Source organism: Hyaena hyaena, unplaced genomic scaffold (genome assembly GCF_003009895.1).
Source record: "Hyaena hyaena isolate Hyena2069 unplaced genomic scaffold, ASM300989v1 scaffold_6, whole genome shotgun sequence".
Classification (NCBI taxonomy): domain Eukaryota; kingdom Metazoa; phylum Chordata; class Mammalia; order Carnivora; family Hyaenidae; genus Hyaena; species Hyaena hyaena.
The window spans coordinates 7,298,814-7,323,863 of NW_024080638.1; the positions used below are offsets into that span (position 1 = coordinate 7,298,814).

Here is a 25,050-nt window from a genome sequence, read left to right on the forward strand (position 1 = left end):
ATTTTACAGCCGAGGCCATCGAGGTGCTCCTTCTGTGAGCAGATAAATGGGATTTGGGCCCAGGTAGCCTACCACCAGAGCTTAGCTCCTAGCTACTTGCCTCATGTAGGACTGCTGTATTACATATACAATAGAAGTTAGCTTCTAGCTACTTGTCTCAAGAAAGGCTGTTGTATTACATAATAAAACGTTTATAAAGCGTTTAGCGAAAGTCTGGCACTTAATAAGTGCTCAATTAAGTTTCTTACGGTCACATTAATATTTGGTGTTTTACGTTTGTTATAAAGCTAATACGTAAACAAGTATACAACGCGATTTAATTCAGCAAAATACCACAAAGACAGCCGAAGCGAGCGAACCCCGGACAGGCGGTCGGGGCTGGGGCGCTGACGCCCCGCGGCGCTCCACCCGCCGCGCCCGCAGGCGGGCAGGAAGCGGGGCGGCGGCGCGCGGGGCCGCCCGTCGGGGCCCGGGGGGCGGGGTCACGGAGGCCCCGCCCAGCAGTCACCTGCGACAGGTGGAGCGCGCGGTGCCGGGCGCTCGGCCATGTCTGCGGAGAGCTCCGGGCCGGAGCCGGGGCCGCTGTGCCCCGAGCACGGCCGGGCCCTGAGCTGGTTCTGTTGCTCCGAGCGACGGCTCGTGTGCGCCGCCTGCACCGGGCTGGGCGGCCGCTGCCGGGGCCACCGCGTCCGCCGGGCCGAGGAGCGCGCGGAAGAGCTGCGGGTGAGCGGGCGGGGGCGCCGGAAGGCGGGGGGCTCGGGAGGGGAGGGGCGCCGGGTTGGCGAGCGAGATTGGGACCTGGCGGAGACCCGGCTGCCGGCCCGGGAGTCCGGGCTCGGCCGTGTCCCCGGCTGTGGAACGAGGCGGTTAAGGGTGTGGCCTCTGGAGCCGCGGAGACGTGAGTTCGAATCCCGCCTCGTGGCCTCCCTTGGAATCTCGTAAATCTGTGAGCCTTAGTGTCCTCATTTGGAGTTTGAGGGCGCGTTTACTGGGGTTGTTGGGTGCTAGACCTTAGATAATGGGTGGAATGCTCTTTAGTCCACCACATAGTGGTAGGTCCAGCTGCCGGGTGAGAGCCGGGCCTGGCCTTGGGCAGTATGCGGCTCCGCTGCTCCACTTGCCCGGGACAACGTGTGGCCCGTCTCCCGCGCTGGTGGAAGCTGACCTGAGGTAAGACCCGGCCCTCCTCGCTCCTCAGCCCCTGGGCTCAAAGCCCCTCCCCTCGTCCACCCTTCGGGCTTCCCGGTGAGGTGATTTCTTTTCCCTTTCGGGGTTGGCCTTGATTGTACTCTGAGCTGCTTTCACCTGGGTAAACGGAGGGGGGCGGGTTGGATCTTAAAAGGTTCCTGTTGGACCTCTTCACCTAGAGCTGCTCCCGACCTCCACTCCAGTTTCACCCCAGGCTGGTCACTTTCATCACCAGCGGCCCCGGATCTGCTGAGACTGAGGAGTCGCAGTCACCCTGGGTGTTCCTGCCTCCTTCCACCCTAGCTGTCTCCCCGGGGATTTCCTTGCAATTCGATTAAGTGGATTGATTTCCCCGCTCACCCAGGGGTTCAGCCCATCTGTGAGGCCCTGCGGGCTCTCCCTCGGGACTCAGACTGGGGTGTGATAAACATGCCTGACTGGCCAGGAGGGATTCACTTACTCAGTGACACCTGAAAGCTCCTGTTTGGTCTTGTCACTACTACCCATCCTCGATAAGTGGGGATGAAAATCAACTTGGATAACGTGGTGTAATAACGTTACTTGCACAATGGATAGAAACTTTGTGAGTACCAAAGCACTTAAATATCCATCACCTCACTCCATCCAGACCAAGCTTTTGAAGTGATGTTCTACCTACCTTTTACAGATGAGGAAACTGAGGCCCAGAACAGGGCAGTAACTCCTCCGGGGTTCCTAATATCGAGGAGCTGGACCAAGGGAGTCATTGACTAGGCCAGAGAAAACTACCTCTTTGCTTCGGTGGAGAGAGGAAGTGATGCTGATGGGTGTGAGATTTTAATAAAAACCTTTAAAAAAAAGTTGTCATCAGAGCTGAATCTGGGCAGTAGAATGGGATGAAGGCTGAGCAGGGGTCGCAGGACTGGTGCCTGATTCGTGCCCAGGTGCCTTCCCTGAACTCCCTTTCCCCCCCACCCGATGCCCTAAGCACATTCCCTCCCTCTGCCAGGAGGGAGATGTTTCTTGCTCTCTCTCCAGTTTTGAGCATATTATGGCATTCGCACACTCCTTCTGCTCTCCCTCTAGCCAGCAAGGAAGTGTTGCCTCGGGGCGAGGTGAACTGGCCACCGACAGCACCCATTCCACAACTTCTCTCTTACCTTCTGGATTCTTGTCCTGCAGCTTTCTGGAAGCTAGTCTCGATTTCCTCTGCCCTGTGGTGTGTGGCGATCACAGTTTCCTCCCGGCCCGCTCAGTTTTTGTTTTGTTTTGTTTTTTCCCATGTAGTATTTGGACCAGCGGAATGTGAGACTAATTCCTGATGGTGGGGCTGGGGGAAGGCCTTGCAAGGGCTGCCTAGAAGAGGGGCTGAGTTGCCTTTAGACAGATGAGGGGGGTGGGGCTGCGAAGCTCCGAGGGGAAGTAGCAGAGCAGCTTTCGGCTAGGAAGCAGTCCTAGGAAGCAGTCCGGGTTCCTGGAGAAATGGAGTGGAACAGCAGGGGCCTGACCGGATTCGGGCAAGTTACTTCTCTTTAGGCTTCAGCTTCCTCACTTCTAACACCTCTCCCCTGCTCTCCTGGGGTGGCGCTCACAGCTTTGGGGGATGGGAACCGCTGCCCTTCGTGTGGTCAAGGAAGTGGGTGTTCATTCATTCAACAGGTATTTATTCAGGGCCTCTTCTGTGTAGGAGGAAATTTCTTCTAGGCCGTGGGCCATAGAGAACAAGTCAATGTCATGGTGCTCATGTGCCAGTGGTGGAGGGAGAGATACGAAAAAAAGTAAAAAAACCCATATTGTACAGTCAGAGAGTGCTAAACACAAGGGAGAAATGTAAGCAAAGTAAGGGAATGGTGTGCGGGGGTGGCCGGAGAGGGATCACGAAGCGGTGACCCTGAGTGGAGTGGGGGAGGGGACTTGTACATAGGTATATATAGGAACCAGTGACCGCTGGACACAGGAGAAGCAACAAGTGTAAAGACACTGTTGTCAGGACAGGTTTTGGTGTGTTTCTGGAACAGGAAGAAGGCCAGTGTGGAGAGTGCTAGGAGGTGACATTGGAGCGATAGGCAGTCACATCTGACAGAGCTGAAGTGAGAAGCCTGATGTCACTGTGAGGAGGCTGGAAAGCCACTGGAGGGTTTTGAACAGGGATGCGACCTGACCTAATTTCCTTACACAAGGTGGCAGTGGCTAACTGTGGGGGCCAAGCCCAGGGAGGAGACTCTAATAAGAGTGGCTCTCGTGACAGATAATGATGATCTGGGTAGAATAGAAAGAGTGGAGGAGACCAGAGGGGGGAGAGAGAGAGACAGACAGACACTTTGGATCCGGGCTGTTAGGACTCACTGAGGGATTGGATACACGCAGAGTTGGAGAGTAACTCCCAGGGTCTGGTTAGGGTAATGAGGTTTTCTTGTTTCATGAACGGGGGTAAGTTAGGGAAGGGCAGCTTGAGAAGCCATGTTCTTCCGCTCAGTTGTGGAGAGCCAGGAGCTGGGTTAGAAGGAGCACTGAATGAGGGGCACGTGGTGGCTCAGTTGGTTAGGTGTCCAACTTCAGCTCAGGTCATGATCTCATAGTTTGTGAGTTTGCGCCGCACGTCAGGCTTTGTGCTGACAGCTCAGAGCCTGGAGCCTACTTTGGATTCTGTGTCTCCCTCTCTCTCTGCCCCTCCCCTGCTCATGCCCTCTCGCTCTCTCTCAAAAAATAAATCAACATTAAAAAAAAAAGAAGGAGGAGCCTTGAGCGTATGCAGGAAAGTGATTGTAACGATGGGCCACGGTTTCAGGGTAAGGAGAGAATCACCCAAAAAGTGGGTGGTGGACACTGAAAGTGGGAAGACTAATGTATTTGGTGGCTCCAGCTAAGCTGAAGGAAGAATTGTCGGACTAGAGAATCTGGAGAATCTAGAGTTAGTGATCTGGAAGTATGGAAGTGGTGGACAGGGTGTGGGACTTTTTTAAAAAAAATTATTTATTTTGAGAGAGAGATAGCAGGCAAGCAGGGGAGGGGCAGAGAGAGAGAATCCCAAGGGGACTCGGAGCTGACAGCGTGGGGCTCGGACTCATGACCTATGAGATCATGACCTGAACTGAAATCTGAAATCATGAGTCAGATGCTTAACCGACTGAGCCACCCAGGCACCCTAGGGTGCAGGACTCTTGAATTGAAGATTCTGCAGATGCTATAGTTTTCAGTACTAATGAGGTCTGGAATATGGCCATGGATGTGCATGGCTGAGATAGGGTAAAAGGGTAAAATCGCTGGATGGAGTGAATGGATCGACGTGGCCCCAAACGGCATGGGTGTCATTTGTATTGCAGAACAAGATTGTGGACCATTGTGAGAGGCTGCAGTTTCAGAGTGCCAGCATCACCAAGTACGTGGCCGAGGTCCTGCCCGGGAAGAACCAGAGAGCAGTGGTAGGTAGTTGCCTTTCCCCTCTACTCTGGACCCCTTCTAGGATAAGACTCAGGCCATAGGGGCACAGACCGGTCTAGGATCCCTTCCCAACCTCACAGACTCCCGCTGTGCTCCTAGCAAAGCTGGATGCCCAGGAAGGATGGCTTCCCATCTCTCTGAGTCTTGGTTTTTGCCATCTGGGCAGAGAGGACTATTCCCAGTACCACACTGGGGCAAATACTGCTGGAAAATGACTTTCTTGGGGTAAAGGGTCAGGAAAGGTAGTATTCTTCCACCATCTAAGTATTTCGTAGTCAGCCCCTGAATGACACGATAGCTTAAGGACTTTTACACTGACTGTTCTTTATGACCGTCTTCTGCAGTAGGTGGCAGCAACATCCCTGTGTACAGATGGGGAAAGGGGCTGCGTAGAGGGTAAGTGACTTGCCCAAGATCCACAGCCTCCTGCCATAGTCAGTTCCGGGTTCCGGAGCTCCTGACTCCCGGGCCAGTGCTCCTTCTGCTACCCCCACTGCGGATCCTTATTCAATTGCCCCACTGCCACTGCTACGTCTTCACTCTCAAATATGTCCCCCACAGGTAGGGGCTGTGCATTTCTTCTGCACAGGCCCTCCTCCCTTCCCCAACATGGACCTGGAGCAGGCTTGACACTGCCTTAGTCAAGGTTCTTTTGATTTATAGAAGGAAGCCCAGTTGAACTAGTATGAGCAAAACAGGGAATTTCCTGGCAGGATACAGAAGCTTCTCAGAACCTAAAGGGGATGAAAACCAGGAAAGGAAAAACTGCCAGGAGTCCAGACAGCTATTCTGTGTCCATTTGTGCTTTTCTTAGCATGATGGTTTCTTTTCCTCTATCCTTTTCTTTTTTTCTCATATTTTTTAACATTAAATTATTATTATTATTTTTATTTTTTTACTTGAGAGAGAGGAAGGGAGCACAAGCCGGGGAGAAGGGCAGAAGGAGAGAGAGAGAGAGAATATCTTAAGCAGGCTCTACGCTCAACACAGAGCCTGATGCGAGGCTCGATCCCATAACCCTGAGATCGTGACCTGAGCTGAGTCAGATGCTCAACCAACTGAGCCACCCAGGAGCCCCTTAATTTTTTGTCTTAACTGCACTGGCTAGGACCTCAGTACAGTGTAGCAGATGCTGACTTCAAGGGGTATACTCATTGCATTTCACCATCTGGGTATTTATTTAACAAATCAATTGAGTACCCATCACATGCCAAGGCTGTTGTTTCATGTGCTAGAGATTCCACGGTGAACAATGAAAACATGTGAAAAACCCAGTTTCTATGAAACTTACAGTATAGGTGGGGGGGGCGGGAAGGATAATAACAATTAAATACATGCTATGTCAAAAGTTGAAAGGCACTATGGAGAAATATAATATGGGAAGAAGGATGTTCCTGTTGAGAACGAGGTTGCAGTTATAAGATGCTGTGATCAGGAATGACCCAATTAAGTATTGATATTGTATTGTATTGATACAAAGTTTACAGAATGTGAGGGAATGGACCATATATCCGGGGGAAGAGTTCTAGAAAGAGGGAATGGCAGGTCAAAGTCCTGAGGTGGGAGTGAGCCTGGCACGTTGGAGGAGCAGCAAGGAGGCCTGTGAAGTTGAAGCAGAATAAACAGGAGAAGGTGATAGGGGGTGAAGTCAGAGAGAGACTTGGCGGGGGGGGGGGGGGGGGGGGGGGGGGGGGGGGGGGGGGGGGGGGGGAGCTGGATAGTATCCATAGGGGCTTTGCCTTTTGTTTGGGTAAGGTGGGAAGTCACTAGAAATTTCTGAGCACAATAGGATGATATGATTTAAAATTAAAAAGGAGCATTCTGGCTGCTGTGTTGAGAAGGGACCATAGGCAGCAAAGGTAAAAACAGAAACTGAGTAGGAAGCAGGTCCAGGAATCCAGGAGAAAGCCTAGTGGTGTGGACATGAGTGATGGTGAGGAGTGTCTGGATTCTGTGTGTATTCTGAAGGGAGAAACAGCGAGGTTTGCTGATGGAGTGGATGTAGGCAAGAGACAAAGGGAGGGGAGGGGCAGGATAATTCTTAACTTTTTTTTTCCTTAAATTTTTTTTATTTGAGAGCTGGAAGGGTGGGGTAGCCATTTAGCATGGGAGAGAAGGACCATGTGTGGGGTGATAGTTGATGGGGACTGGGGGACATTAGGAGTTCAGTTGGGGTCATATCAAGTTTGAGAAGCCTATTAGACATCCAAGGGAAGATGTTGAGTAGGTAGCTAGCTGGATATATCATTTGGGAGAGGGCTAGGCTGGAGACATAAATGTGAGATTCATGAATGTATACATTTAAAGCTACAGGAAGGGGTGAGATCACTAAGTGTAGACGGGAAAAAAGCAGGGGTCCAGGGACTGAGCCCCAGAGCACTTCAACAAGTAACCATTAAGAAGATAGGAAGGGGGCATCTGGCTAGCTCAGTGAGAGGAGCATGTGACTCTTGATCTCGGGATTGTGAGTTGGGTTGTAAGCCCCCTGTTGGGTATAGAGATTACTTAAATAAAATAATTTAAAAAAAAAGGAATATAGGAGGAACCAGCAATGTAGACAAAGAAGGAGTAATCAGTGAGACAGGAGTCCATCTAAGAGTGCTGTATCCACACATTAGGTTTCAAGCAGGCGGCATGTCAGGTGTTGCAGAGAGCGTTAAGTGAGGTGAGAAACGGGAGTGAGTATTTGGACTTGGTAACATGTTCATCATCAGAGATCGTGACAAGAGGTGTTCTGTAGAATGGTGGGGTGAAAAAGCCTGATCCGAGTGGGTTTCGGAATAGAAGGGTTATGTGGGGTGGTTGGCACAGACCCCACCTTGGGGAGATTTGCTATAGAAGGGAGCTGAGAATTGGGATGGTAGTGGAGGGGGATATGGGATCAAGAGGGTATTTTATTATTATTATTTCTTAACATTTATTTATTTTGAGAGACAGAGTGAGTAAACAGGGCAGGGGCAGAAAGAGAGAGAGAGAGGGAAAGAGAGAATCCCTAGCAGGCTTGGCAGCCCGACACAGAACTTGAACTGACAGACTGTGAGGTCATAACCTGAGCCGAAGTCAAAAGTCAGACGCTTAACCAACTGAGCCACCTGAGTGCCCCAAAGGTATTTTATTTTTAAGATGGGAGAAATTACTCTGTATGCTGGGAGGGATTGTCTGGTAGAGAGGGGGAAATTAATGGTGAAGGAGAAAGGGGGATAATCAGGTACAGCAAATGGGGTGGGATCTAGTAACCACATGGCGAGTTAGCCATAGGTAAGGGCGTGGGCATTCATCCATACAGACAGGGAAGGCAGAGTATATGGGCGCGGGTGCAGGTAGATGGGAAGGTGATGGGCAGAGCTGTTGCCAGTTCTTTTCTGATTGCTTCTATTTTCCATTATTTATCATGCTTGCTATAGGTTCTTAATGATGCCATTTGTCAGTGTGTAGGTGTGTTTTGTTCCCTATCAATCTGTTAATGTGGTTATAAATTAATAAGGGTTTCTAATGCTAAAGCAATCTGAATTCCCAGGGAAAACCAACTCAGCATGAGCATGTGTATTTTTTTTAAACTTTTAATTTTGGGATAATTGTAGATTCACATACAGCTGTAAGAAATAATCATATAGCCGTGTCCCCTGTGCCCATCATCTGGTGTCTCCCAATGGTACATCTTGCCTAATTATAGAACAATGTCAGGGGCGCCTGGGGGGCTCAGTCGGTTACACGTCCGACTTCGGCTCAGGTCACCATCTCACAGTTCGTGGGTTTGAGACCCACATCGGGCTCTGTGCTAACAGCTAGCTCAGAGCCTGGAGGCTGTTTCAGATTCTGTGTCTCCCTCTCTCTCTGCCCTTCCCCAGCTCATGCTGTCTCTTTCTCTCTCTCTTTCTCTCAGAAATTAAAAAAAAAAAAACAAACCACTAATTATAGAACAATCAGGACATGACATGGATACAACCCAGTTATTCACATTTCACCAGTTTTACATGCATTCATTTGTGTGTATATGTTCTTTCTTTAAAAATTTCTTCTCTAGCATTTTTTAAAGTTTATTTATTTATTTTGAGAGAGAGAGAGAGCTCTAGAGAGCAAGCAGGGAAGGAGGCAGAACGAGAGAGAGAGAGAGAGAGTATCCCAAGTAGGCTCTGTGCTGTCAGCATAAAGCCTGACCCAGGGCTCGATTCCACAAACCTTGAGATCATTTCCTGAGCCAAGATCAAGCGTTGGACGCTCAACCAACTGAGCCACCCAGGCACCCCCTTAAATTTTTAATTTAAATATTGGTTTGTGTGTTTCAAGTTCTGTGCAGTTTTATTACATGTATAGATTCATGCGACTTTTCCCACAACCAAGATACAGAACAGTTCCATCATAAGGATCCCCTGTGTTACCTTTTCATCACTGAGCCCCCTCCCCTCCTTCTCCTTGTATCATTGTTGTACAGAATTTCTGAGTTTGGAGTGCTAATCTTAGTTTGGGGTTTTTAAGAGGAGTTTTGCATCTATACTCAGGAATGAAATTAGCTTATCAATTTCATTTCTTGTATAGTCCTTTTCAGTTTTTTGGTGTCAAGGTTATATAAACCCTATTCAATGAATTGGGAAACAGAACTCTATTTTCACTGGAGGAATTCGTGTTAAGATTGGAATAATTGTGACTTGACTATTTGGTGACACCCCTGTAAAGCTATCTGGGCTTGGTGTTATTTTTGTAGGTAGGTTTTTTTTAATGAATTCTTCTTTAAAAAACTTTTCTTAATGTTTATTTATTTTGGAGAGAAAGACAGAGTGTGAGCCAGGGAGGGTCAGAGAGAGGGGCAAAGAGAGAAGGAGACAAAGAATCCTAAGCAGGCTCCAGGCTCCCAGCAGTTAGCACAGAGCCTGAGGCGGGGCTCAAACTCATGAACTGTGAGATCATGACCTGATCTGAAGTCTGACGCTTAACTGACTGAGCCACCCAGGCACCCCATGGGTCAATTTTTAACTACTGATTCATTTCCAACCATTCTATAATAGTATTCTTTCTTTTTCTTTGGTTTTAATAATTTTTTTAAAGATAAATTATATATTTTGTCTATTTTAAAATTTAATGGCATAAAGTTCTTAAATCGTGATTAAAGTTGACACAGTTTTGTCTGTTTTGTTAGTCTTTTCAAAGAACCAGCTTTTAGTCTTTTGATCCTCACTCTGTTTTTTTAATTTGTTTATTTTTTCTAGTAAGCTCTACACCCAGTGAGTGTGGGGCTTGAACTCACAATACTGAGATCAAGAGTTGCATGCTTTTCTGACTGAGCCAGCCAGGTGCCTCTCTTTTGTATCTTTAAAAATATATGTATTATTATTTCCTCTTTTTTTTTTAATTAAAAAAATTTTTTTAATGTTTTATTTATTTCTGAGAGAGAGAGAGAGAGAGAGAGAATGTGATCAGAGGAGGGTCAGAGAGAGAGGGGGACACAGAATCCGAAGACAGGCTCCAGGCTCTGAGCTGGCTGTCAGCACAGAGCCTGATGCAGGGCTCGAACCCACGAACGATGAGATCATGACCAAAGTTGGACACTCAGCCGACTGAACCCCTGTTTCCTCTTATCTTTCTAATTTTTTTCTATCTATTTTTTAAATATAGAGAATCCCTAGAATCCCTATTTTTTAACTCCTTTAGCTGAACACAGTCTATTCATTTTAGTCTGACTCCTTTCTCAAGGTCAGCATTTAGGCCAAATATTTCCTTCTAGGTATTGCTAGAGGCACCGCTCACAAATTTGATGCAATATTTCCATTCAGTTATAGTTGTTTTTTATTTTTTTTTTAAGTTTATTACTTTGAGAGAAAGAGAGATAGCATGAGCAGGGGAGGGGTTGACAGAGAGGGAGAGAGAGAATCTCAAGTCAACTCAGCTGATGCGGGGCTCAATCCCATGAGCTGTGAGATCATGACTAAGCTGAAGTCAGATGCTTAACCCGCTGAGCCACCCAGGCGCCCCCTTTCACACTAATTTCTAACTTAACTGCACTGCTGTCTACATACCAGTTGTTTGAAATTTGTTGAGACTTGCTTTATACCCTAAAACATGGTCTCTTCAGGTAAATGTTTCGTATTCAAATCTTCTCTGTACTTACTAATATTTTTATCTGCTAGGTTTACTGACTGCTGACAATGGCTATTTATAGTTTATCATCATGCTGTGGACTTGTTGATTTTTCCTTATAATTCTGTCCATTATTCTTTTTGTATTTTGGCTTTCTTTCATTTCAACTTTTCTATGTACTTACGTTTTAGATGTGTCTTTTTTTTTTTTTTAATGTTTATTTACTTTTGAGATAGAGACAGAGTATGAGTGGGGGAGGGGCAGAGAGAGAGGGAGACAGAATCGGAAGCAGGCTCCAGGCTTTGAGCTGATAGCCCAGAGCCCAACATGGGACTTGAACTCACGGACTGCAAGATCATGACCTGAACTGAAGTCCGACGCTTAACCGACTGAGCCACCCAGGTGCCCCTTAGGTGTATCTTATAACTGGTTTTGTTTCCTTTTTAAAAAAATCCAATCTGAAGAAAAAAATTCTATCTGATAATCTCTGCCTTTTAACTAGGGAGTTCAATCAGTTTATCACTATTGTGATTGCTGATACACTTGGATTTATAGCTATCATTTTATGTGTTCTATATAGTCTGCTTTTTCTATGCTTCTTTTTCTTTCTTTCTTGTCTTCTTTTGGGTTAATCAACCCCTCCTCTGTCTTTTTCCCTACATTCTTGGTGTGCCTGGGTGGCTTAGTCAGTTGAGTATCTGCTCAGGTCATGATCTTATGATCTCACAGTTTGTGAGTTTGAGCCCCATGTCAGGCTCTGTGCTGACAGCCAGGAGCCTGCTTGGGATTTTCTTGTCTCCACTTTCTTTCTGTCCCTCCCCCATGTGTTCTTTCTTGCTCTATCCCCCCCTCTCTCTGTCTCTGTCTCTTAAAAATAGCATAAAAAAAGTTATACATTATGGGGCGCCTGAGTGGCTTAGTTGGTTAAGCGTCCGACTTTCGCTTGGGTCATGATCTCGCGGTTCGTGGGTTCGAGCCCTGCGTCAGGCTCTGTGCTGACTGCCAGCTCAGAGCCTGGAGCCTATTTCAGTCCCTCTCTCTCTGACCCTCCCCTGCTCACACTGTCTGTCTCTCTCTCCTAGAAATAAATTAAACATAAAAAAATTTTTAAAAAAAAGTTATACATTCTACTTATGGTCTATTTTTGGTACCCTTAAGATTTTAACATAAATACTTAATGTCTCAAATGAATCAACCTGAGTAATACAAGTACCGTTAGAATGCTTTAACTTAGTAACCCCTCGGGTCTCACCTTTTGTTGTCCAATATTTTAGTTAAAGTATATCTTTTAATAAATTCTCCCATTCATAAGAAATATTCCATTTCTGATTAGAGGTGTCTTTATTGGAGCATCTTAAATTTAAAGGAGTTTAAAACTCCTTAAGTTTAAAGGAGTGTAAAATTTTTAAATAAATCACAAGTTGCATTCAGGGCAGTTGAGTCTCCGCTCTCAATTAAGCTGCTTTTCAGTTTCCTTTCTACATTTGGACCCCAGGGGATTTCCTTTACTTAGCTGCCAGAGCTCCTTCGCTTTTAAAAAGATGCTTTGGGCTATTTTCCCAGCATTTCTGTGTTTTGTTTTAGGGTGGTGTTCAGTTTATTCTGGCATATCTTTGCAGAGGGAAGGTTTTTTTTCTCTGCTATTCTTTTCTGGGAAAGAGTCAAGAAATGTATCGAAATTGATTACAATCTTCTAGTTGGAGAGTATCTGATGCATCTCCGGCCAAGGTCTGTTCTTGAACCTGATCTATAGATAGAACAAACATTGAGTGCAGACACCCACAGCTGTGGGCAAGGCAGCAAGTTGGGATAGAGAGAACAATAGCTAATGTTATCACTTATGTCCTGGGCTGGGTTCTGTTACCTTTGTATTAACTCATTTAATGCTCACAATAACCTTATGAGGTAGGTACTATGATTATCCTCACTTAACAGATCAGAAAGCTGAGGCACAGGGAAGGCAAGTAATTAACGTGCTCAACTGTTCCACAGGTAGTAAGTAGATGGGCTAAGATTTAAATCTAGACACTGTCTCTAAAGCCTAATTTCCTAACTGCTGTGTTATGTTGCCTCAGGGAACACTAAACTTGGTGTCTGAACTGCTGGGTTTGCTTAGGCCATTCATTCTCTGACTCTCTTGTGGGTCTCAGTTTCTTCTGTAAAGCAGGGACCATTATTCCCTGTACTTGGCCTGTGAGTGCTACCAAGAGATTTTTGACCTAGTCGGAAAAACTTTCCTCTCAGTCATTCAGTAAATACTTGAGTACCTACTGTGTGCCAGGCACTGTGCTAATTACTAGGAGACGCATCAGCTTCCCTGGAGAATTAATTTCATGCCTCCTGGGTGGCAGATAAAAATTGTACCATGGAAGCCGTGGGAATGGACAGATTCAGGAAATAATGAGCTTTTTTCACTTAGACGTAGTCAAAATATCAGCGGGACTTGTGTTTTGTAGGCCTTTTTGCCCTGCAGTGCTACGATTCTCTGACCTTGGTGCTTTGGCCTTGATATTGTCAGCTGGGAAATAATGGATTCTAGTCAATTTCTAGACTGTGCCCCGCTCTTCGATCCTGTGATCCTGGCTCTATGAGATGTGACTCGGATGTCTGGATCTCACGTTTCTTTACCCTATACCAGGTTTGGGAACTCTTCAGGCCGAGATGGCTTAAACACTGTTTCTTCCATTGCCTTGCCTGCGGCAGACATTGCAGATCAATCCCAGCACCCCTGAACACTGAGCCCAGATCCTCTTAACCTTGACCGGGCTTCACCAGGACCCAATTCCCTGTTTTATCCCTCGTCAGAGCTCGGCCAGCGCAGCGCGGGAACTGGTCATCCAGAGGCTGGGTGTGGTGAGGGGTCTGTGTGAGAGCGAGGAGCAGCGGTTGCTGGACCGGGCCCACGGTGAAGAGGAGCGGGCCCACCAGAGTATCCTGACACAGCGGGTACACTGGACGGAGGCGCTGCAGAAGCTCGACACCATCCGGACCAGCCTGGTGGACATGCTCACCCACCTGGATGACCTCCAGTTGATTGTAAGTCCGGCAGGGCTGAGGACAAAACCAGTGAATCAAATACCCCCATGGAGAAAGTTTAAAACATCGAGAATGCTTATTAGGCAGGAGCTCGGTAGATAAGGACACTTTGGGGCAGGGATGGAGCAAGGGAATCAAATTATATGGATTTTAAAAAGTTTTTTTTAACATTTTTAAATTTATTATTGAGAGACAGAGAGAGACAGAGCGTGAGCAAGGGAGGAGCAGAGAGAGGGGGAGACACAGAATCTGAAGGAGGCTCCAGGCCCTAAGCTGGAGCCCGACGTGGGGCTCGAACTCACAAACCACAAGATCATGACCTGAGCCAAAGTCGGATGTTTAACCGACTGAGCCACCCAGTCACCCCTGGATTTTTTTCTTTTCTTTTTTTTTGGTACCTGACAACTTTCTTCCTTTCAATAGTGAGCAAGTATTTACTGAGTGTTTACTGTGTGCCCTTATGCCATGGGGTAGAGTTACGGGGTATAGCTGTTAGTACCCCACAGCGTTATGAAGGAGATAAATACGTAAAGTGACAATGAGGATAATGGAGGGTTATGTCCCATGGTAGAGGACCTCACAGTCCAGGCTTGGGGGTGGCAGTGGTCAGGGTGGGCTTCCTGGATGCAGTAACTTAGAAGCCAGAACCTGAAAGATAAGAGTAGTAGCTACGTGAAAGGAAGTGGAGAGGTAGAGGGGGTTCAGATAAGTGTAGGAGGAGGGAACTGACAAGCTGACAAGCGGTACTTAATCTCACCACCCAGAAGCTACTATGGGTAACATTTTGGTACATATCCTTACAAAATACTTTACATAGATATGCAGATACTTGCTGTTTTAATGGTCCAGTTTGACATCAGAGTAAATATGGCACAAAGAGAAATGAGAATGTGGAACAACTGAGCTGTTCACTGCGGCGCAAGTAGGGCAGTTTGTGGGATGCCCTAGATTGTGCATTCATTTAGCCACACAGCTTCCAGGGACAGAGCACATTCTGTCCCAAACGCTGGGACAGTCACATTAGAAGATTCAGGAAGAGTGCCAGCCATCTAGGAGCTGACAGCCTTGTTGGGGGTGAAATGTTAGTAAATAAGTGATTGTCCTGAAGTGTGGTTTAGGGAACCTCGAGATGCCAAGGGGCGCAGCAGACTGTGACTCATTCTGAAAGCACGATGGGACCGTGTGCGCAGAACCCAGAGGGCTTTGTTTCGGGTCCTCAAGCGGGAATAGCGTTCTATATCCTAGAGTCTGTCCACATGGTGTCCTCCATGCCAGTTGAGTATATTCAAGCCTTGACTACCTGCTGAGTTCCTGGTACCAAGCCTGACTCTGTTTTCTTTTCCCACAGCAGAAGGAGCAGGAAATTTTTGAAAGGTGAGTATGGCCCCGTAACTTGCCTGGGGAATCAGGGAAACCATTGCATGTAGGCCCTGCTGCTCTTGGGCCAAAGCCCAGGGCAGGCATGAGTGGCTTCCCTGGGGCCACGCTCCATGGAGAGGGTCTTCCTGCCCCTAACCTGGAGAACTGCTTTAGGTCCATGTGCAAGCTAGTGAAGTAAATACTAATTAATCAGAGGTTGCCATGGTCTTGCTTCAATGTTATCCTATAAAAAAATATCCAGGCGTGCCTGCGTGGCTCAGTCGGTTAATCATCCAACTCCTGATCTCAGCTCAGGTCCTATGCTCAGGGTCATGAGTTCAAGCCCCATGTTGGGCTCCATGCTGGGTATGAAACCTACGTTAAAAAAAAAAATCCAGTTACCCTGTTGGAGTGTTTTACATCCCCCATCTACAGATGAAAATACTGAGGTTCCAAGATGGTCAGGACTTGCCTAAGCCCAGAGTTGCGTCATGGACCCATACCCGTCACCTGTCCCACCGCCATCTTCTCTGCCTCACTCTCCCTTTCTCTGATGAAAGAATCTTTGAGAGGCACCTTGGTGGCTCAGTCAATTAAGCATCTTGATTTTGGGTCAGGTCACGACTCCAGGGTTCATGAGTTTGAGCCCCCTGTCGGGCTGTGTGCCGACAGCGTGGAGCCTACTTGGGATTCTCTCTCTTTCCCTCTCTCTCTGCTCCTCCTCTGCGTGTGCGCGTGTTCTCTCTCTCTCTCAAATAGATAAATGTAGAAAAAAAAGAATCTTTGAAACTTAAGTCTGTATTACCACTCAAAATTTACATTTTAATTAAGCAATAAAAGCATTTCACCCAGTTCTCCCTGGGTCCTGCAAAGCTGAGAGCCAAGAGCTGAGGAAGTAGCCAAGAAGATGCAGTTTGCCAGGCAAAGAAATAAAATTCTTGGGGCGCCTGGCTGGCTCAGTGGGAGGAGCATGCGATTCAGTCTCAGGGTTATAAGTTTGAGCCCCACATTGGGTGTAGGGATTACTTAAATAAATAAAACTTAAAAAGATGCTAAGGAACAATTCCAGATTAAAAGAGACCAGATGGATCAGGAAACAAAACAAAAAAACACACCAAACACTTCTTTTTTTTTTTTTACAAATAGTTTATTGTCAAGTTGGTTTCCATATAACACCCAGTGCTCATCCCCGCAGGTGCTCTCCTCCATGCCCATCACTCCCTCCCCCCCACACACCCATCAGTCCTCAGTTTGTTCCCAGCATTCAAGAGTCTCTCATGGTTTGCCTCTCTCCCTTTCCCCCACCATCCCCCCATGGTCCTCATTCTCCCCCATGGTCCTCAGTTAAGTTCCTCCTAATCCTCCTATACGTGCAAACATATTTGTCCTTCTCTGCCTGACTTATTTCGCTCAGCATAACACCCTCAAGGTCCATCCATGTTGCTACACATGGCCAGATTTCATTCTTTCTCATTGCCATGTAGTATTCCATGGTATAGATAAACCACATCTTCTTGATCCATTCGTCCGTTGATGGACGCTTAGGCTCTTTCCATGATTTGGCTATTGTGGAGAGTGCTGCTATGAACATTGGGGTACATGTGCCCCTATGCATCAGCACTCCTGTATCCCTTGGGTAAATTCCTAGCAGTGCTATTGCTGGGTCATAGGGGAGTTCTATTGTTAGTTTCCTGAGGAACCTCCACCCTGTTTTCCAGAGGGGCTGCACCAGTTTACATTCCCACCAACAGTGTAGGAGGGTGCCCGTTTCTCCACATCCTCGCCAGCATCTAGAGTTCTCTGATTTGCGCATTTTAGCCACTCTGACTGGCGTGAGGTGGTATCTCAGTGTGGTTTTGATTTGTATTTCCCTGATGAGGAGGGATGCTGAGCATCATTTCATGTGTCTGCTGGCCATCTGGATGTCCTCTTTGGAGAAGTGTCTGTTCATATCTTCTGCCCATTTCTTTACTGGGTTGTTTGTTTTTCAGGTGTGGAGTTTCAAACCAAACACTTCTAAAAACTTTTGTGGCATAATTGTCAACATTTAAATATGGACTGTATGTCAGGTATAATGATATTATGTCAACATTAAATTTTCTGAACTTAATACGGTTACTGTGTAAGAGACTGTCTTTGTTCTTGAGAGAAAGATGCAGAAGTGTTTATTTTTTAATTTTTATTAAAAAAATTTATTAATGTTTTTTATTTATTTCTGAGAAAGAGAGAGACAGCATGAACAGGGGAGGGTCAGAGAGAGAGGGAGACACAGAATCTGAAACAGGCTCCAGGCTCTGAGCTAGCTGTCAGCACAGAGCTCGACATGGGGCTCGAACCCATGAACTGTGAGATCGTGACTTGAGCCGAAGTCAGATGCTTAACCAACTGAGCCACCCAGGTGCCCCACGCTTAAGTGTTTAGACATAAAAGGTCTCACTTTCTGCAACTTACTCTCAAATAGGTCAGAAAAAAAATAAGTGTCATATATTCACTCATTAAATAGATAGGAAGAGAATGACCAACAGACCAAGAAACAGAGCAGATTAAAAAAAAAAATTAAATTTTTATATCTTCTGTGAGAGATTTCAGAGCTGTACTTGAAGAACACAGACCATTCTTATATATTTTTTTTTCAAATGTTTATTTTTGAGAGAGAGAGAGAGAGCATGTAAGCTGGGGAGGGGCAGAGAGAGAGGGGGACAGAGTATTTGAACCAGGTTCTGTGCTGACAGCAGAGAGCCTAATGCAGGGCTTGAACTAATGAACTGTGAGAATATGACATGAGCTGAAGTCGGACACTTAACTGGCTGAGCTACCTAGGTGTCCCCATTCTTATATGTTTTTATATTTAAATTTTATTTTAATGTTTATTTATTATTTAGAGAGAGAGTGTGTGTGTGAGAGAGTAGGAGAGGGGCAGAGAGAGAGGGAGACAGAATCTGAAGCAGGCTCCAGCTCTGAGCTGTCAGCACAGAGCCCAATACGGGGCTTGAACTCACAAACCACAAGATTGTGACCTGAGCCAAAGTTGGACGCTTAACCGACTGAGCTACCCAGGTTCCCCTATTTTTATATTTAAATTTCAACAGTAATACATGTGCATGAGAGAAAGAGAAAACATGCCACCTGTATATAAATATTTAACATTGTAAATGTCTCAGGGTGCCTGGCTAGTTGAGATGGTAGAGCATGTGACTCTTTATGTCAGGGTCATGAGTTTGAGCCTCATGTTGGGCATAGAGATTACTTCAAAAAATCAAAACACTTTAAGTGTCTCCATCACCCCTTCCCAATCCTGTTCCCTGGGTGTGATCAGTTTTAACAGTTAGATGTGTGTGTCTTGTGGACTTTCCTATGTAGACAGATCCTGGAGGTGGTTACCACTAAAAAAAAAAAAAAATTTAAGTTTATTTATTTATTTTGTGAAAGGAAGTGGGGGGAAGGGCAGAGAGAGGGAGAGACAGAATCCCAAGGAGGCTTAAGGCCCTCAACACAGAGCCCAACATGGGGCTCAAACTCACAAACTGAGATCGTGACCTGAGTTGAGATCAAGTGTCAGATGCTTAACTGCCTAAGCCACCCAGGCGCCCCTAAAAAAAATTTTTTTTAACAGCTTGGATTGTTTTATACTTGTTCTTGAACTTACCAGGTTCTTTTGGGATCTCTCCATGCCAGTATGGATAGATTTACCTCACTCTGGAAAGTCTATGAAGTACCCCTCAGTAAGGATGCCCTCAACATTACTGTCTCCTTTGAATGCTTAGCTTGTTCCTACTTTTTCCCTCCTAGAATCAATCCACACGTCTTCTAGTCTTCTTGTTCTTCTTTACTTTCTTCAGCTTCCTCTAAGACTGTTCTGTCTTTAATTTCAAGCTGCTCTGTGTTTTGGGGAAAAAAGTGATCTTTAATCTTTTTGTTTTGAAATATTTCAAATGTAGAGAAGAGCTGCAAAAATAGTATAACAAACTTCTCCTAGAAATCCTAATTGTTAGCATTTTGCCACATCTGCTATCTTTCTTGGTCTGTTGGCCATTCTCTTCCTATCTATTTAATGAGTAAATACTTAACACTTACTTTTTCTGACCTATTTGGGACTAAGGTGCAGAAAGTGAGACCTTTTATGTCTAAAGACTTCAGCATCTTTCTCTCAAAAACAAAGATAGTATCTTATACAGCTACGGTAACCCTATCAGGTTCAGAAAACTTATCGTTGACATAATACTGTTATATCTGACATACAGTCCATATTCAGATGCTGCCAGTTGTGCCACAAAAGTTCTTAAAAGTGTTTGGTGTGGTTTTTGTTTCCTGAACCATCTGGTCTGTCTCTCTCTTTTTAATGTTTTATTTATTTTTGAGAGAGAGAGAGAGAGCTCAAGCAGGGGAGGGGCAGAGAGAGAGGGAGACACAGAATCCAAAGCAAGCTCCAGGCTCTGATCTGTCAGCACAGACCGTGATGCGGGGCTCAAACCCACAAACCGTGAGATCATGACCTGAGCCGAACTCGGATGCTTAACCGACTGAGCCACACAGGCGCCCCTGGTGTCTTTTAATCTGGAGTTGTTCCTTAGCCTTTTTTTTTTTTTTTTTTTTAAGTTTTGTTTATTTAAGTAATCTCTATACCCAACGTGGGGCTCAAACTCACAACCCCCGAGATCAAGAGTTGCATGTTCCTCCGACAAAGCTGGCCAGGCGCCCCTGTTCCTTAGCCTTTTAAAACAACAACAAAATAGTCTTAAAGAGCCTAGAAGAGTTTTATAGAATATCCCTCAGTTTGGATCTATCTGCTGCTACCACATACACGGCGGGGCTCGGCCCTGGCTGCCACAGACGGGCATTCTGACCCCAGCCTCACTGCACTGCCACTCCTCTGGGGTCACTAGTTTTCCCTTCTGAACCATGAGGTGCTGGACCAGCTGGTTGTCTAGATGCCAGTGTCTATTACTGGCCTTAGCTTTGCCTTGGGTGAGCTCAGTGCTGCCAATGTAGGCTCCTCTTTTCTCCCCTGCACACCCCCCGCCCCCGACAGTGCTTTGAGAAGATGGCAACAGATCCTCTCTTGCCCTGACCACAAAGAGCCTTTGTTACCAGAGCCTGCTCTCAGCTTTTCTAGGGCTCTGTCCACCTTGCTCCTCCCAAGCCAGGACCGTCAGTGACAGTCTTACCAAGAGCTTGCATCCCTAAGGAGACATGCCCCACCGTCTCTCTCTGCTCCTTCCTTGCGGGCAGAGCCAGGAGATTTGGGGAAGAGAGTGTGCCCTCAACACTGCTGCCTGATCTCGAAGCCCGATCCCAGGGTTAGGGGTGGTGGGAGAGCTTTCTCAGAACCCAGTTCAGATGTCTGCAAAGCTCTGTGATGAACCCTCACTTTGTCCTACATCCCTTTAATCCCTTTCATTTTAGATCAAGGGGAAAGTTATGTTGAAGGGTGCCGGGACTCCAGACTGGGTTTGTTCTGTTTCTGCATGGAGCCAGGACTTGAACCCAGCTCCCCTTTTTCAGCTGAGTGCATTCTCTGAATCTCTGTTCTTTCCCGTCAAATGGGATAACAACTACCTCCCAGGTTATAGCAAAGATTACATGAGATTCTACAGAGAAAACCTGGATACTTAATAAATGGTAATTCTCCCATCTTCTGTTCCCATATTCCCTCCAGCCAAACCCAGTGCCCTTCTGAGCCAAGGAGAGGTAGCTATTGGGAGCAAAGCACCAGAACTAATTTATAGTTGGGGTGATAACGGATAGTCCCTCCTTGTGGGATCCCTCAAAGGTGTTTGCAAGTTAAGAGCAGAGGAGTGGCTGTACCTTCTGACCAAACCAATAGATTTTGCTGTAGTAGGTTTGGGAAGGGGGTGAGATTTTCTCTGCACAAGATGGGGGAGTGGAAAGACTGGGGCATAAGAGGCTCAGGTCTCATCCCTGCTCTGCTACTAACCTAGAGACATAGCAGGTTGCTTCCCCTGCAGAGCAGACTGACTCCAAGTTCTCCTGCTGGCGCCGGGTATTTACTTGCCTGGAAAGCATCTGCTTGCTGGAATGCATGTTCCTGGGGAGCAGAAGGGGAAAAGCCATCTCTCTGTTTGGCTCACACCTCCTTTGGGGGCTCCCATGTGGGGCTGGCTGCCAATCTTGGGGTCCCCCTTATGGGAAGAGGATTTCACTTCTGTCCCCTTCCCACTACCCTGTATTCATCTAGATCCATTTCTGGAACCTTCCTGAATTAATGCTTAATTTTTGGTTTTGTTTTGTTTTTCCTCCACAAGGACTGAGGAAGCAGAAGGCATTTTGGATCCCCAGGAGTCGGACAAGTTAAACTTTAACGAGAAGTGCATTCAGAGCTCACTACTTACCCAACTCTGGGTGACTGCGGTTCTCGGGTGCCTCTCAGGTTAGGAGCTGTTAGGGCCCAGCACCAGTTGAACACCTGGCCGGCTGGCTGGGCATTACTGCTGGGTCACACTGGGGACCAGAGCACCTGGCATGGTCGCTTAAGCCCCGAATGATGCTGGATACAGCCTTGTTAGTGGAGCCAAAGTTCTGGACAGGCTTGGGGTGGCTGGCCAGGTCCTGCCCATTTCCAGACCAAACTGCTCTGTTGGGCCTCAGTTAACTCTTGGTCCCGTAATTCACATCTGTGTCCTGCCCTAGTGGGACAGCTCAGTATTGTTAATTGGAACCTTAATTTCTCTATAAGAAGGTATCATTGATGGCCAACCGGAAAGCATCTGGAGCGAGTACGGAGCTGCCTGGATTCACCTCACTTGTTCACTTAACAAATGCGGACTCAGGCAGACTGTGGCCTGGCCTTGTGCTGTATGTTCAGGCCACAGATGTGAGTGTGACACGGTCTTCTCCCTGCAAAAATTCCCTCTTAGCGTGGAAGTTCTCAAAGCAGAACCCCCTCAAGCTAGATGGAAGCTTCTATGTTCCTAGTTGTTGTGTTTGCATGACTCACAGACAGGTTAGGCTAATGAACTGAATTTTTCCTCAATTCTAGCCCTCTTCCCCATGTGTTAGCCTAAAACTTTTAGTACAGGCTAGAGCTTGTCTTCTCTAGGAGCTGGTATCAGAGAGTGCCCGATTTGCCAGCATCCCATTTAGTTAGTTGTTGGAAAGTGAGTATCTGATGCTTCCTGGCTCCCAAGGGCCATGCCCCCGGGACTGGTCTGATCTGGAGGCCACAGATAAGCCCATCTGGAATACACTGTGATCAGTCCGGATGCCAGATGGAGGAGCAAAATTTCCTTTTGCCCTGCTACCAACTAGGTGTGTGGCTTTGGGCAACTTGCTTCTCCTCTCTAGGACTTATTTCTAATCTGCAGATGAGGGTCCTGGACTAATAATACCTGCTGTTATCATGGCCACAATTTATTAAGCACCTATTAATGCTAGGCACTTTATAGGTATCATCGCATTTAGTTCTCACGTCCACCCTGTGATAAGTCCTATCTATCCCCATTTTACAGATGAGGGAACTGAGGCTCAGAAAGAGTAACACTGCCAGTGAGTGGCGAGGAAGCCCTTTGCTGCCTGGCAACACCGGGTTAGGGCTGAGGGTGGGCCTTGGGCAACTCTGAGAATTGTTTCCCGCAGGCACAGAGGACGTGCGTATCGACGAGAGGACTGTCAGCCCCTTCCTGCAACTGTCAGACGATCGAAGGACGCTGACCTTCAATGCCAAGAAGTCCAAGGCCTGTGTGGATGGCCCGGAGCGCTTTGACCACTGGCCCAATGCCCTGGCCACCATCTCCTTCCAGGCCGGGCTGCACACCTGGGTGGTGAGCGTCCAGAACAGCTGTGCCTATAAGATAGGCGTGGCCTCAGGCCAGCTGCCCCGCAAGGGCTCTGGCAGTGACTCCCGTCTGGGCCACAACGCCTTCTCCTGGGTCTTCTCCCGCTACGACCAGGAGTTCCGGTTCTCACACGCTGGGCAGCACGAGCCCCTGGCGCTGCTGCGGTGCCCCGCCCAGCTGGGCGTGCTCCTGGACTGGCAGGCACAGCAACTGCTATTCTTCGAGCCGGCCTCGGGCACAGTGCTCCACAGCCACCACGCGCCCTTTTCTGGGCCCCTCTTCCCGGTCTTTGCTGTGGCCGACCAGACCATTTCCATCATCCGCTGACCTCTGACCACGGGGAGCCCAGGTCTCCCCCCTACTATGCCTCCAGGCCATGTTCCTGCCCAGTGTCCTTTTCCCAAATGTTGCCCTCAAGGAACAGCATTAGGAGGGATAGGGATCCAATGCAGATATGGGTACAGCCGTTAAATGCCGGGTATTTGCGGGGAGCCTGTGGCTCCCTGGGCCTTAGTCTCCCAAATCCACCATGCATCAGCCCTACTGAGGGTGTCTTGTTCACCACTTTATCTCTGGCATCAGGCATGGTGCCTGGTGCCTAGTGATTGTGCAATAAATATTTGGCGAATGTATGGACGGATGGAAAGGTGCCTGGGTATGTGTGGTAGACTCTTCTGGAAGAGCACAGCTTTCCAGTCCTCTGCCCCCAGCTTGGAGCATGTCCTGTGGCTGAAACTCCTCCATCCCTCAGTTTGGTGCTTCTCAGTCCTTTACCTGACATGGCACATGTCAGAGAAAATCTTTTTCTGGCACACAAGGACAACCTGAAAGGGATCCCAAACTCCTGCTAGGCTGCTCCTGGACAGAGGGGGCGCTGTGTCATCCCACCAGGTCCAGCCTGGCGGCTCAGAAGACTGAGGGGATCCTCCCTGCAGGTAACAGGACCGAGCACACCCGCTGGCAGCTCTGCCTCGGACTTGGCCACCCAGCTCAGCTGTGCCCACCTGTGGTAATCCGGATGAATCTCCCCCGCACCTGCAGCTAATGAGGGTTCCCACCTAACGCCCCCCTCCCCACCCAACACAATGTGGAGGCCTGGGGTGAGGGCTTCAAGCCCGAGAGAGAGTTGAGGGAGTATGAGGGCCAGCCTTACGGAACATGTATGTTATTAAAGGTTTTACAAGATTCAAAAGTTTCTTCCATGTTCTTTGTCAGTAACGGGGCAGATCTCCTTGCCAGTTCACATCTTAAGAGGTGCACTTGCTGGGATATCAAGGTCTTCCTCACCTACATCTGTGTTCCCAGCTCAGCATACGTGGCCACAGGAGCCCTGAGACAGTTCTGTGCCCTGTGTGGCTGGAACTGAGGGCAAGTCCCTTCCTGTTCTCTGAGGTCACATTAGTACAGTGGTCCTCACATTTCTCTTTTATCTGGGAACAGTTCAAAGGCAATCTTACCAACAACTTCAGGCCCCTGGGCTCAAAGATGGGGGCCAGAGTCCTGCCCACTCTTAAGTTTGTTCAATAATTTACTTGAAACATTGGGTGGATCAAATCCACAGGGGCGCCTGGGTGGCTCAGTTGGTTAAGAGTCCGACTTCGGCGGAGGTCATGATCTCATGTTCATGGGTTCAAGCCCCGCGTTGGGCTCTGTGCTGACAGCCAGCTCAGAGCCTGGAGCCTGCTTCAGATTCTGTGTCTTCCTCTCTCTCTCAGAAATAAATAAAATATTTAAAAAATGTTTTAAAAAATCCAGTCCACAGATGTAATGGCAGGTCGTTTGGTTGAGATGACTTCCAAGGCCCTTGCAGCTCTGAGACCGCAGCTCACGACCCATATCCTCACTGCCTGACAAGTGGGAAGTACTGTCCCCTGGACTTGACACCAAGCCCAAGGAAGACAGCCCCAAAAGAGCTGTGGCCCCGCTCCTATGAGCACAGTTTCTGCCCAGAAACCTGGGGCAAAGCCAGCCTTTTCTACTTAGCACCTGCGGGCCCCCACACTGCCAACCTAACTCCCCGCGGCAGCCCTCACTGCCCACAGTTCATGGGCCTCCTGCCAGGAATGCGTATTGTATTCCTCTGGCCACCTAAATGCCACCCCCAGTTCAGGGCCACTCCAGAGCCCTCTGTGGCCGTTGGTACCAGAACACGTAGGTGTGCCTGCCTATGTGCTTCTCACCA

At 47.6% G+C, this 25,050-nt stretch overlaps 2 protein-coding genes across 5 annotated transcripts in view; one reads left to right on the forward strand and one right to left on the reverse strand.

Annotated features, from left to right (window-relative positions):
• The window catches only part of WDR31 (WD repeat domain 31), a 32,195-nt gene extending 29,803 nt beyond the window's left edge, over positions 1-2,392 (reverse strand). Inside the window, exon 1 of the mRNA XM_039240575.1 lies at positions 2,328-2,392. The gene's annotated coding sequence lies outside the window, so the exon portion shown is untranslated. The remainder of the gene's footprint in view (positions 1-2,327) is intronic.
• BSPRY (B-box and SPRY domain containing) lies at positions 515-24,060 on the forward strand. 4 transcript variants are annotated; one of them, XM_039240594.1, is made up of 6 exons: positions 515-723; positions 4,491-4,589; positions 13,486-13,716; positions 15,065-15,090; positions 21,339-21,463; positions 22,669-24,060. In XM_039240594.1, the coding sequence occupies exons 1-6, from the start codon at positions 547-549 to the stop codon at positions 23,193-23,195; spliced, it is 1,185 nt and encodes a 394-aa protein (XP_039096525.1). In that variant the 5' UTR covers positions 515-546; the 3' UTR covers positions 23,196-24,060. The 4 variants fall into 4 exon arrangements, with proteins under 4 accessions (XP_039096525.1, XP_039096532.1, XP_039096540.1 ...); XM_039240601.1 differs by having other exon boundaries at positions 15,068-15,090; XM_039240609.1 differs by lacking the exon at positions 4,491-4,589.
• Positions 24,061-25,050: the final 990 nt, after the last annotated feature.